Below are 14,506 nucleotides of genomic sequence, written 5' to 3'. Positions count from 1 at the left end.
AGGAATAAGCTCCCATGCTCTCAAGGCAGGAGAGCCTGGGGACTCTGGTCATGCAAACCTATGTGGAGAACCACAAGTTTTAGACATATCCCCTGAAAAATGGAATAAAAGCAGTGGAAGGGCCTGAATACAATAGTGGGAAAGGACATGATCCTGAAACTACAATTTCTGAAATTAGCAGGTTTTGACAATGCCAGTTTCCACCCTCTATGAAATAGTTCATTTGTAATAGACAGTCCACACAATGCCATAACAAAGTGATTTTATTGACATTCCTCCATAGTGATATGGTTGAATAGAAAGCACAGCCTGAGTATAATGTGACATTTTTCTGTCAATAAAAGCAAAATCAGTCCAATAATGAGGACCTTTCCTGCCACTGACTTTATGTAGTCTTTAACAAAAACTGTAACAGACATTTCCGTTAGATAAATCGGAAGCTGCAGGGAATTTGGCTAATGGTACAATATTTACTATACCTAGTATCTACTATCTACAGGAATCTGTTTTTCTACTGGAACAAAAGAACTACATGACTCACTAGTGAGAAAGTAACAATCCAATCTCTTGGAGCTTGTGATAACTGGAAAACCTATCCCAGATTTGTATATTGCAGTAGTTTTATCTTTTCAAAATGAACACTGAGGTACAGCAAGAATAATAAAAAAGCACCGCATTTGTTGTAGAAAGATCAGTTGGTCTGCATTTGACTGAAAGCGTTTCATCTTGACTGGGAAGCCCTATTAATATTACTATGGAGACAGGGCAAATATAATTTCAGCAGAAATTAAACAGATCTCCAGTCACATTTGGCCTTCTGAAATTCCATGGACTGTCAAAGGATTGATAGTGAAGGACAAGTTTAACCTGTCCCCTGTGCATTTATATTTTAGCTTATTTCAGTTTTGATTTTTGTGTTCAAATTCAGTATCCTATTGTTTCCAACTAGAGGTATGCCAACTATTTGTTACAGTGAAACTAGAACAACAAAACACAATCCCAACAAGCACTCCCCTCCCCACAGGCCATCTTTCAGACTAGACTATGAACTCAAACCTCAGCTACAGTTCATTCAAAAGTTCATTCAAAAGTTCATGGGCACTTGAGCAAACTGGGTGCAAAAATTCCCCTGTGTCAGACCTGTACAAAACTCATGATTTCTCCATTAGATATTAGATGTCATTTGGACCACTCACTTCTTGCCTTGTGAAGCCATGGACCTCTCTGGAACATAAAATTCAAGTTTTGAATATGCACAGACTGAAACTGAACACATGTAACTTACTGCAGACTGAAGTGACAGCATTTGCAAAGTTTAGACCTGTCACTGTTAACACTAAGATGCAGATGCTTATACTGGATTAAATCCTGCATAGCTGATGTGGTTGAAAAGTCAGTGAGACTACTTTGAGGTGGAAGACCTACTGATGATCTAAAATACCTACTTCCATTCTCGTATCTCCAGATTAATGCTAACAGGATTTCAAAACAGAAATACCCCCTTTCCTCCCTTTACCATTAATACCATCATCATTTTGATGACAATCATTTTGAGAAACGTGGACCCTCTGAAACCATTGCCAGTATTTGTTGCTCTAATTGAAAACCAGAATTCATGAAAGCTATCAGACTGGGTCTTCCATTTTCGCTTCAATTTTAAAAATCTACTGATGCTGACATTGAATCTTAATCTAGCCACCATCAGGTTTAAAGGGAACTGAGGTGAAAGAACTGAAAAGATTATTTTACTGTAAATCTGCCCTATGGAATATCTTCTAGTCTTTCCTGTGGAAAGAAAGGAAACCAGAATTCTGTAATCAGCAGTCAGTGTTCTACAAATGAAGATGCAGACCTGGGGAGTAACAGCACTTGAATCAACAGATGAACAAGGAAGGCTATGTCTTGCATATGCACAACAACAAAGTCAATTAATTGCATAATGGGCAGGTTAAATAACAGGCCAAGGAAGGTAGGTTCCTTCCTCTCTCCTGTTAGCACCATTCACTGCCTCACTCTGACACTCCAGATGCATGGCTTCCCCCTCACTCCAGGCTGAGACTGGATTCTGCCCATGGCATGACACAAGGAATGGAGAAACACTATGAAACGTTGATCCGGATATCAGAAAGATGATGTAGCAGTTTGAAAACCTATTGGAGTAGGGCATTTGGGAAGAGAGAGGGATAGGGCTGGAATGGCAGAATGCAAGAAAAGCCACACATAGCATTTTCTTTCTCTTTGCTTTATGAAAACAGTCAACCATCTCTATTCCTGGCCTTAGATCCAAAAAACTTGCAAGGAAATCTGCATGACTTTGTCAACTTAGAAAGCAGCTTTTAAAAAATATTAGTTTGTGTGCTTGAAAGATAACTTAGATCAAGGATTTTGATGGGAAGTAGCTGGCTATGCTCTGTTTCCCAGAGGAGCATCACACAAGGTGCTTGAGATGGCAGCTGTCAAACATGATCTAGTTTAGTGTGTGATAAGTGCCAGAAAATGTTGTGAAGAAGAATTTCAGGAGAAAGCCTTCTGTATTTCATTTAGCAGAGCTTGATGCTGTCTCTGAAATACAAACATCTTTTATTATGCTACAAAAAATAGTTTCACTTTTTTTGTAATAAAATATAGTTTTAAAATACTTAAAAAAATTTGAATATACAGCATTGTAAAGAGTGGATTATTTTTTCCCCACTTTTTTACTATGTTAATGAGACAACTCTTGATTTTTCTTGGCCAAACATGGACCAACCAGTTGGATGCTTCTCTTTCTTCTAATGTTGGAAGACATCCAACATTTGACATACTACAGGTAACTTTATAACATTACCAGGAATAAATTAGAAACCATACAAGAATCACTGGAGCTGGGGGCCCAGAGGTGAAGAGGCAGGAATTACAAACACTGGAAGATTTCATGTTCAGTGTCTCCTGGTGTGACTTATTCTGATGAAATTCATGTGCACATGACAGATGCTCTGAGAAAAACATTAATTTTTTTCTATCTCTCCTGTGCAGTGAGCTGGTCACATGGAAGTCAGTGCCTGAGAGCTCATTTATGGAAACGCTAAACATCATTTTTGGTGTGTGGTACAATGCTGCAGCCTCTGTTTGCAACTGTAATATTAAAGAACATACTAAAACATAGATTCTCACTAAAAGCCATACAGTAAATTAGTATAAAAGTGGCTGAAATGCCACAGAAATTGAATGAAGGGGGCAATTTAAGTATTTCAGATTTTTTACGTGCCATTAACAAAAAAAAATTTTTTTTTGCTTAGAAATATATTTTTGGGTCCATCACCTTTCAAATACCTACTGACCTAAGAATAAAAGCAGGAGAAAGATGTAAAACTCTCAGAATAAAGTTTTTCAAGTGTGAAGAGGTTCTGGACAACCACCATAAAAATACGTGAGAATGCAGAGTCCAATTTTTTCCTCCGGAGAGAAAACTTATGACGAAATAGATGTGTTAGATCTTGAACTGGTCTCCTGATTTTACAGTGATCTAAGGCATAACTAACACCAAACTACCAGTAACAAGCCCCCGAGGGGGTTTTGTACTTCATGCAAACTGAAAAACACTATGATGTTACCTTCTCACATACCTTCACAAATCTGTCACTTTGCATTTCTTGCATCCTTGAACATATTTAATGTCAGAAGATACTTTGTATTTCCATTTCCCAGTTAAGACAAACACTTTCAATCTGAGACTAGTCTTGGAAAACAAGGGCAGCAAAGATTAGTAACAAGAATGTAATCAGAGCAGTAGTTTGACTGTAACAGCCTCAGCAAAAGCCATCCGAAGACAAGCCTACTGCTGTTTTCCTTTTTTCCCCTGGATTCAGAGTTGGAAAGTACACCAAACTGAAGAGGGTTATGTCTGCAGTAACAAGAGCAGGATCTTTAGTTTAGTGGTACCCAGTATGACTGGAGGGCCTTTGGGCTTCCTCCAAGACAATGTACACCAAAATCTTAACCCACAGAGAGTCACAGTTCCCTTCATACCTGACAAACACCCTTATTCACTGCAGCTTCTCATTTGACAGACTCCAGACGAAAGCATTCTGTCTACAACCACTTTTGAGGATATGGACTACTCCACTGGACAAGAAAAGAGAAACAACAGAACTGAAAACCACCCCCAGCAACCATGGATTAGTCCAACCTAACAGAAAATAAATGGCTTCTGACACAGGGGATGGGATTGTCTAGACTTGTCATTTGGAAAGGAACATTTTAAACATCAGAAAACAAATATCTGGTAAACAGAACCCAAGGGTATTCATAATAGTAGAACATTCTTCTTACTTCCCCTTTTCCTTGTCATATACAATATTAAGGTAAGGGAGCCTTGTCCTTTATGCTACATAATAAAACATCCTTCTTGAGTGTGCACAACCTTGTGCTTCTTGTGTGGTAAACATTACAATGGAGACGCCCCTCCTGATAGCTCTGAAGTGCAAGTTCTCTCCAGTACTGGCAAACAACAATCATAACAATCGCCGTTATGCTTTGCATTGCATTACAGGTTGGTTTTTCTTAACTTTTTGAAGGTCTTACCTGTACCATGTATCTGGGCCAGTTCCAGCTGATACAACTGATGTGGATCATGAGTTCATATATAAAAATTTCAGTTTTGCTCACAGGTGTCTTTCAGATGGACAATACATACAGGGAAAATAGGGATGGATGATGATATATTTGACCAGCTCCTAGTACTGGATTCAACAATTAAGAAGTACGATGGGCTATGAGTTGGTTTAGAAGATATGGGTATATAAAAGCTTGGAATGCTTGATGAAGTTTTTTTTATTTTTTAATCAACATAGGTGGAAGTAAACATTTATTAACATTTGGTCAAGTGTAGTGTAACTTGCATTTGTATTTTCATTGTTATTAATGGAGGTATGTAGAGATATACAGAAACCTTGAGACAGTTGTTTTTCTATTGCATACAGACTAGCAGTCCATTGGAAACAGAGGATGAAAGCATGAAGGTTAGATCATAGAGGGCGGCAGTTCTTCATGCACGGCTTTTGTTAATCTTGATTTTTGTTTTGTTTTCAAAAATAAAAACATGGGAAACCAAGATCAAATGATGGTGGACAGGAAAGGTGACATCATCAGCCATAAAAACACCAGAAGTGTCTGAACCCCCTCATTCAAGTCCAAAGGTGCTAGTTTCTTCAACAGCTGTCAGCAGCTTTTCATACAGCATAGAATATGAGGGGTAAGGTGGAAGATCCAAACGGTTGAAACATGTGTGTGCCCTGAAAAAAAAAAAAATGCTACATGTTAAGCTTAATCTAAAAGAATTGAGAAAATAAGAACTGAGAAACCTAGTTTCTACTGAGAATCAAGACATTCAAGTTCACTCAAAGTAAAACTTTTGAATTCCACCAAAATAAGAGGTACTCAAATTTGTCTGCACATACACATGAATACTTTATATAGAAGACACAAGCTAAGTATCAACATAACAGCTGATATCCCTCCTTTGGATGGTGCAGGGATCTTGATGGAGAAGAATGCTGGAGGTGACTGTGGAGCTGGGGTTTAGGGCCTGTGAGAAGTTCATTACTATAGTTTTGATTGCTTCAAGAATTTTTTTTTTTAAATGGCATTCATCTGTACATCCAACATGAACTGCCAATAAGTTTTGCACCAGTGGACAAACACAATGTGATGAACATAGTGACAGAATGGGCTGAGCATGTGTTTGAAGTGAGGCAGGCCTGACTGCTAAAAGACCATTCAGAGATCTGCTAACTGAGGAAGAAAGGCTGCTGAAAATATTCAGCAAGTCAGATGTTGGCCATCTGCTGCAAGTCTGGCCTTTAAATGTTATTTATTTGTAGTACCCAAGACAAAAGCAAAATATTCTGTGCATAGCAAGCTGCAAACTTGATGACCATCTCTTTCCCCAATTTTACAGTTACATTTACCTGACATTATATTTACATTGGCAGCACCTTCAAAAGAAGCTGTGGAATGGGTTCCATGCATGCCTTCACCTTGTTGCAGCTTTTCTGGCAGCAGCAATTAGACCCAGAGGCAGAGAGCACTTCACTGTGGGAGGTGCTATACAAACATGGAGTAAAGAAACAGTCCCTGCCTCAACAGTTCACCAATTTCAACTGACTGAGAAACTGCACAGCTCATTCAACAAATGGACGTGGGAGGGGCACATTTTCAGTAAAAAGTGTTTCAGTTTTTTTCAGTCAGCTTAGAGTTTTACATGATGATAGCAATATTTCTATTTCCTCTTGCTCACTGGGATAAATGTGAATTGACAAAACATTCCAGAAGGAAATGCAGCCTCAATGGCTAACAATGTCTGAGTTTCTGGCCCTTAGTATTTTTAGAAGCCATGGAGCTGTTTTACTTCTCGCTCTTCTATCTCAAACTTTAACTCAATGCTATTTCTCTTACACTGAAGCAGCAGAGATATCTTGGAGAACATTACATGAAGCCATGCTAGTCATCTCTTAGGCCACCCACAAAGTGGGAAAGACATAATGCTAGTAGATGGGCTGGCCTGAGACTTGTAGATTCAGAGGAAGAGTTTTATCAAGCACCAGTGGTGAATCATTAAACGCAATCAGGCAACTGAAATAGCCAGAGGCAAGTAATCTTCACTGCATTACAGAATTTCAATTAGGAGAGCTTTTATTATCCTTTTCCCCATTCTGAATGAAGATTTGTTAGCTGGTTAGTCTCAGAAGAGAATACAATAAACGCAGAATTTGTGGAAATGAGCTCTGAATGCCTGAGTTAGTGAAAAAGGAAAATTAATAAAGCCATTATTTAATTCATCCCTTGAAATTAAACATGGCAGCTCATGTGTATTACCCATGAGTAGCCCTGCACTATTTATTGTTTATCTCAACAATCTTTGGCAACATAAGTTGTTTCTACAATCCATTGGCAATACATATCAACCACTGTGAGTTAATTAACCGAAGGATTCTTGTAGTCCATTCAAACATGTTTATCACAGGCAAGACAGCCCCATGCAGAGATAGCTGGTCTTGAGGAGCTCAGCTGCTGGGCTCCAGAATTGGAAGTGGCACAGCCATGGTGGCTCAGGTGTGAGTTCTTCTAAAGCAGTTTTACAGAACCAGACCCCTGTATCGCACTCAACCATGGCACGTTTAACTGTTTATCTCGGACATTGCTGTTGTGCATCCTACTATGTGTTACACATGTATCCACAGCCACTGACTCTGGTGTTTACTTTCTTGCAGACATTTATCTTGACTAATCATTATCCATCTGATTTCACATTGGTTATGAAACACCTTTGCAATGCTGTTGACAGCATTTAGTCATCCTTGACCTAGCCAAACTCAGAAAAAAGATCAATTCCTTTTCTTACTATGAGGTTTACAGATGTGGGCTCTTCTACAGAGGGTCTCAAGGAATTTATTGTGGGGAGCAAAGAAAGGAGAAAATGTTAACATGTCTAGAAACACTTTGCTAAACAACACTCTTGTCTTCTCCAGCTCAACAACTTCACAGAAATAAATCCTTGCACTTCAAAGAAAAGTCATCAAATTTGAAATGAAAACAGCATTTCAGGAGCACTGAACAGGTAAGGTTTACACTTCTACCTACTTATGGTGCAGACCACAATATATTGCTAAGGGCAAAACTTGAGTTCATATTCTGGTTTGTGAAAGAAATGTGGATCTACTTCAACTCCAGTAATGCCTGTGAAGCCCACTCAATGTTACATAAAGATAATTATGTGCAAAACTGTCTGTTTATCATCATATATTATGTGATATTGTGGTACATAGGGCAATTAAGAGTCAGTGATGCTTTCCACAATGCCCACTGTTGTCTACCTGTGCTCCATCCTCCAAAGGGGTAAATTCCCTCTTAATTATATTGGCCTCATACTACTGATCCCAGTGAGAGTGACTACAGTAAGCATAATCCAGGGAACACTTGCCACACATATTGGGGTAAAAACATTACATCAGTAGTGCGAGAAGTAGTCACAGCAAAGAGAAAATATTTCTTCCCTTGATTTAAGCCTCCTACCACATAAGCCTGCTGACATTTGAGAGGGTGTTCAGGGAATGTGAGGCCTGGAATAAGAATTACATTGGTAAGAGCTTTTATGGGATGGATTCTGGGTTCTTCAGAAGAAAATGCAAGATAAAGTAATGTAAACCAACTCTGACCCTCATATGCCCTCATCCTCCAGTAAGTTAAGCAGTAAATGGACCACTTAAAATTTCATTCTTCCTGGCAGTCTGTCTTTATTGCTTAACACAGTTTTGGTGGGCTTGAACTTTTAATCTTGCTCATTGTTCACAGTGATATGCTATTTCTTTTCTTCTAAGAATTCTTTTTAAAAAGTATGAGTATAAGCTTTTAAGATTTTTGCATTCACCTTTTCTTTGTCACTTATTTTATTCCCCATAAAGATGAGAATCCAAAGGCAGTAAAAGCGGGCACAGAATCCCCTACTATCTTAATTATAGCTTGAAACTATCTACTAAAGTAAGGCTTACATTCTAACATAATCATGCCTGTCAGGCAGAAACTGGGCAGTTCTCCTTTTCACCTTGCTTTTGTTAAATGAACCCTAAACCCCTCCTTTATAAATCTGAGAACCCAAAAGTAGTAGCTTTTGCTTCTTTTGCCTGTAAGAGGGAACACTCACATGCTGTCTGGGAATCAGTGTTAAATAGATGAATGTAGATTTGTAGTTGATACTGCTGTTGGATTGAAAAAAGAGGAAAGAGAAGATGGATGGGATATAAGGAAAGGTAAGAGACAGCAAAGTCCATGCACTCAGTCCATTGGTAAAGAAGGAAATTATCAGAATAAAGTTCTTGGTAGTCATATACAATCTTTTAAAAAAAATTATCATATGGGATTCTGTGGTGATTAAATACTTGATCATCTAATAGAGAGGAACAGAATTCTCTTACAAAAGATCAGATATTTACTAGCTCTGGTGATTTGCATCATACATAACACATACTACACTGCTGAATGAAAATCTCTTCTGATGAAAGAGTAGTTGCAGCTCAGCACTGTTGGGAAAAGTGACCTAATTGCATCAAATGTGATTATTTGAATCCCTGGTCCTTGCTTACTTGATACTCCAACAGACATAGTCTTGGAGCTGGCAGGAGTTTTTGCCAGGTGAGGAGTGCAACCACAAGTGGAACAATGGCATCTGTAGGCACCAAACACTTTTGCCAGCTGAGAATTTAAAAAGACTGAACTGTTGCCTCCTATAGCTATAGTAGAAAGCACTGCTAGTTCTTAGTACAGTTCTGTTTTGGGCCAGTTGTTCTGCTCCCGTGGTACCAAATGAAGCTATGTTATTCCAGCTAGAAAACCAGTGGCTTTTCATTAATGTTTGGTGGGGAACAAGAATCCATTCTTGCAGAACTACAACTAAAACTGATTCCATTTACAAACCTACATGACCCAGAAAAGGTGAAGAGAGGAATTCTGCTTCAGAAGAGCCTGTAGCTGCAAAAATTCTCCAACCATCTCTACTCTGGCAACTAGTTAAATGTGTAACACCTTCATTCTGGGACAAAGCTTTCCATATTACATAGGAAGAGTAAAACTCAACCTTGATGAACAAGTGATTGAACCTGTTATTTTATATGACAAGTTATACCAATTTGGAAGAACCCATGATACAGATTTACACTGGCAGATCTGCAAAGCTGGCAGTCTCTTTGGAACCTGCTTTAGGGTTATTGGAGATCTGGGATTAGAGCAGCATCTCTGAGCTCTATGGTTCCTCAACTTTCTAACATATGTGATCTCAAAAGTAAATACAGATAGGAAAAAATGTGTTTTGCACATGTGCACACTCCAGAAATAAAATACTGGTGTAATCTTACTCTTCTTAGTCTTAGATGAACATATTACACCACAATTACCGTGTTCATGCAGGGAACTGGTACTAATGAACAAATCCACCAATTTAGAATGAAGTTACTGGATGCTAAACCTTTCTGAACAAGTCTTGCTCATCCTCGGTGCTCTCAAGAAGCACTCTAAGTGTCATGTATTATAGTTATTCTTTGGAAAGTGTTTCATTTTAGAAATTTACATCATGCCTCTTTCTGGACTTGCCATGTTGCTGTTGCAAGTGCAAACAGTACTAACCTACTAGTTTAGGTGTTAGCACATCTCTGCTCACTATAAGCAAATGGTAGTTGCATGCTCCATTGCCAAAGTGTAAGGACAGGATGTAAGGGAGATTTGCCTTAATACTTCAGCCAAGTGGAGCAGAACTAAGGGAACAGAGAAAGAGTCATGGATTCTCCTGATAGAGCTAAAAGTTCTCAACACTTTGTACAGCAGCTAAAGTGAAAAGGTAATTTGTGGTGACTCATGTGACAGGGCTAAAAGGCTGACAGGATATGATATATTACTTTTTTTTTAGCCTATAAGTCTTAAGTACGTAAATAAATCTAAATAATCATGGGTAAACCATAATCAGGTATTTAAAAAACAAGTTTTAAATAATACTCATGTAGTTGCTTACCTAAGGATTTAGGGAACCCCAGGTTTAGCCTGTGTGTTTTATGCATTTCTTAGCACTGTGTATACTTGGCTGCACCCCATAATTTTATAAAAATGCAGGCAATAATTCATGGTGATCAAGCTGTATTTGTTTCCCATGAACAAGTTTTGTTTCTTTTTCCCCTGGCTAGAATGAATGCAGAGGTCTAAGACTTCTAACAAGTGCTACCAACTTTCACCTGGAAAGGAGGCCTCATTCAGGGAGAGCAGCTCATTCAGAGATCAGCAGACAAACATAAAATCTCGAGGCTAACTGAATCTGAGTCAGAAGTAGTTCACAAAGGAAGTTAAACAGAGCAGAAAGGAGCCAATTACATTTTCAGAACTTGATGGGTCAGGCCAGGGCATTTACTCTGCATGCATCAAGGTCCACCCACCTCTCTTGCCTCTTTGCACCCCAGAAGAAGTGCAAAAAGAGCTCTGCAGAAATATGGCAGAATCTGTGACTGCTGGTTGCTATCTGCAGGCAAAAATGTCCTCAGTAGGCTCTGAAACCCTTATATAGAGCCTGACTATATACATATATATATATATATATATATATATATATATATATATATATATAGTACAAAAGGAGGATCTGGACTACAAATAGCCAAATAGCAAACTATTGCTCTCAGGCTTTCTTACCACATTGCTGGCTGGAGCTCAAAGAGCATGAGTCATCTCACTGACCTTACATGTTTCCATCTTGTTTTAAATCTCAGTGCCCACATCTAGCTTCATGTAGGTTCTAGTCCTGCATATAATCTCCGTAGAGCCTTTATGGTAGATGGACACAAACCAGAATGTACCAGCTGTGACTCAGCTAAGCGATTTCAAAAGTCTGTGTTCAGGTGAGATGAACTGTTCCTTGAAAACTCTTACTCCCATTTCTTGACTTTAGAGGAAGCCCACATAAGATGTCAGCTCTGAACACCTTCTGATATAGTGCCTTGGCTCCAGTTTCTGCATCTCCCACTGCATAAACATGGGCTTGAGCAAGCTTGGACTGAGAGGGTGACCAGATTTGGACTTTGCCTCTCCAGAGGTCTCCAGGCGTTTGCTCAAGTCTGTATCTTATGGTATGTTTCTGGGTAAACAACAGAGAGAGCAAGTAATGAGAAAGCTGGACCAGACCCTTTGTTAATTGATTGTAGGACTATATTTGTGAGGTCTATGAGATGAAATTTTGCTCTGGGCCATAAAAGTGGCCTCCTTTGCAGTGTAGCTGAAAGCAAATGATAAGAGCAGGAAGAAAGCACCCTTTGGAGGGCAAGTGTGATATAAAAGGGCCACTGTAGCAAAAGTATCTCAGAGGCACTGAAATGCTCTGTAATTCCAGTGGGGCAGAGCCTCAGGCAACTCTCAGGACATTCAACTCACTTCAGTAAGGAAGGATGAGTGCTGGTCACTCATAAAGTGGTAAAGCAGAATTCAAAGCTGAAACCATGAGTAGCTGTGCCATCACTCTCTTGGGTGGCCTGAGGCAAGTCCCCCCCACTTTGTGCCCCTTTGTTCTGAAAAGGAAGATGACCCCTCCTTGGAATCACTGCCAAGTCTGTTGATTCTGTATGACATTATGGCTCATTTGCTCCTAGATGGCTGACTGAATTAAATGCAACAAATTGGACATTATTGCCACACAGTCTGAAGTTCCATCACTAAGCTTCTTCATTACAAAAAAGTGGAACCATCCGAAAAAATGAAGGGATTACACTCAGGTCTCTAGCCAAAACTCAGAGACAGATTTTGGCTTTCATGTCTCTGTAAATTCATGAGTATTTTTACTAGCACTTTGGAAGTAAAGGGAACAGAATCGGTTGACAGGCTCTTGTTGATCTGAATCTGTTCCAGAATCAAAATAAGAGAACTAGGTTAGAATTTATGGAAATCTTAATCTTAACCATTTCCAAAGATTCCAAACAATTTGAATTGAGCCTGCAAATCAGACAGCTTTTGATTTTTTTCCAGAAATAAAATACTGGTGTAATCTTACTCTTCTTAGTCTCAGATGAACATATATTATACCACAATTTTCTCTGAACATAATTACAGAACAGCAAAGTGATTATTTTTTTTTTTTAATTTTTTTTTTTTTTTTAGGTGCCCTTACTGTATTCATTAATTGACAGAGAGATGCAATGAAGTAGCAGGCCTATGTTTTTAACAGCAATTCTGGTACAGTGTCCTGGTTGGGACATACCTTGGGAGGGAAGTTATTTTCCCCCATTTCTCTATACAGAAGCGCCGCAGGCCGTTGCTCCCTCGCAGAGCGGCAAAACCCTCATATGGCACACTTGACGTTCCCGTGACGAACTGCAACAATCGCAGCCTCTGCTCATTGTTAAACCTCTCCACGGCTGCCCAGAACCACCGTATCACTATGTGTCCATCATGGTAGCCTACACCAAGCAAGAAAAATAAAAATCACTCCCTTCTAACTGAGAAGAGCAACACTGAAAAATGTTCCCATTAGCATGGGGCAGTAGATCTCCTACTGGAAAGATCCTGGCCTAACAATATATCTTTTTCTTCAGGAGCAGTAGGTCCCAGCTTCCATTTTGTCCAGGCTGTGAATACTATAATGTCACTAACTCATTTCGGACCCTGAAACTCAAATATCCACTTGAGATTTACTGGTCTCTCACAAATCTCTTGGCAAGAACTGGGGTTACATGCATGCGATATTAAAGACCACCAGCAATATGCCACACAGTGTGAGTCTTAACAAGCTAACAATTTCTGGTTCCCAAGTAAATTCTCTTTGGAATTGCAATAGTGTTCAATATACAGAGAGGAGTTTGCTGCCACAAGCTCTGCCCTGGCAAACTTCTCACCTGAGGGGCTCTGACCCTTGGTTTGTGCCAGTGAGAGCCAGCATATACCAGGCTGAATCTGTTTCAAAAGTTAAATAGAAAAATGTAGTAGGAGAATAACATTGGGGAACAGCTGTGCTTGTGGTAAGCTGCATATTTCAAGGTAACCCAAAGACTGGGCAGTGACCAGCAAAGACTGAAACCTTGTATTTCAGGGGAGGATATGTGAACCTCAGGAACTTTCCACTTGTGGTGCAGAACTGGTGGATTTCACATTTTTCCATCATCCAAGACAGCCTGGATAAATCATTGTTTAAAGCAAAACCAGACCAAGCAGTAGAGAAGGGAGGGAAAAAAATCCAACTTGACATAGTTTAGGCTGAGGGGACAGTTAAGCAAGATCCGTATGTTGTTGAAATGTAATTGGGAACTGTGAAATTCAGCTCCTGATTTCAGCTCTCTACTGAAGCCAAGAGGACTTATGGAACTACTCTCTTTGAGGCCAAGAGTTCAGCCACAATCATCTTAGATGACTCGTAACTTCTAGATCTAATTGTGTAAATCCTTTTCAGTCCTTAATGGTCAAAACTCCTCCTAACTGCAGGAATTGAATAGATAAAATCTGGACAGAAATAGCAGAAGCAATTTCAGTAGTATAAGACCACAAAAACTGAGATCTTACATTTGTTTTTCAGGAGTTATTCTTCACAATAACTTCCTGAACAAAATAGGGCATTTCCCTCAGGAAAAGACAGAAAAAAAAAAAAAAAGATGGAGCAAGACTTCCATGTTTTAGACTACAACTGTAAAGACAGTAGTAAAAATGAGCAGGCAGTTTACCTCCACGATATTCTGTGTTGTTCCGCCAGTCATTGAGATCTATTTCTGCAGTGCCAGCTATAACTAGCTCCAGTTCTCTGGCATCAAAAACAGAGACAAGCCTGGAGTCTACAACCTGGAACAAAAACAACTTGTAAGCACAGTTCAGACTGTAAATGAGGCAAAGTCTTATAAACCTATGGTTCTGGTGGCCAATTCTTCATCCTGACAAAGTTGGAATGTTTGCATTCTTATGTTTGTGTATGATTAGGGAGAGGATAGAATAGGTGACTACATGGGTTGGTCAGCAAAAC

The 14,506-nt window shown here is 39.3% G+C and overlaps 1 protein-coding gene across 6 annotated transcripts in view; it reads right to left on the bottom strand.

Moving 5' to 3' along the window:
• Positions 1 to 245: 245 nt before the first annotated feature.
• Positions 246 to 14,506, bottom strand: part of HECW1 (HECT, C2 and WW domain containing E3 ubiquitin protein ligase 1) — a 254,314-nt gene continuing 240,053 nt past the window's right edge. For all 6 annotated transcript variants that reach the window (XM_021531969.3, XM_021531967.3, XM_021531973.3 and 3 more), the window contains 3 exons: positions 14,214 to 14,328; positions 12,761 to 12,959; positions 246 to 5,273 (listed from right to left, as the gene is read on the bottom strand). In XM_021531969.3, coding sequence (XP_021387644.2) covers positions 5,162 to 5,273; positions 12,761 to 12,959; positions 14,214 to 14,328 — 426 coding nt within the window. In that variant the 3' untranslated portion in view covers positions 246 to 5,161. The remainder of the gene's footprint in view (positions 5,274 to 12,760; positions 12,960 to 14,213; positions 14,329 to 14,506) is intronic.

Source organism: Lonchura striata, chromosome 1 (genome assembly GCF_046129695.1).
Source record: "Lonchura striata isolate bLonStr1 chromosome 1, bLonStr1.mat, whole genome shotgun sequence".
Taxonomy (NCBI): domain Eukaryota; kingdom Metazoa; phylum Chordata; class Aves; order Passeriformes; family Estrildidae; genus Lonchura; species Lonchura striata.
The sequence above is the reverse complement of the archived record's forward strand: the minus strand, read 5'-3'. Positions and strand labels throughout refer to the sequence as shown.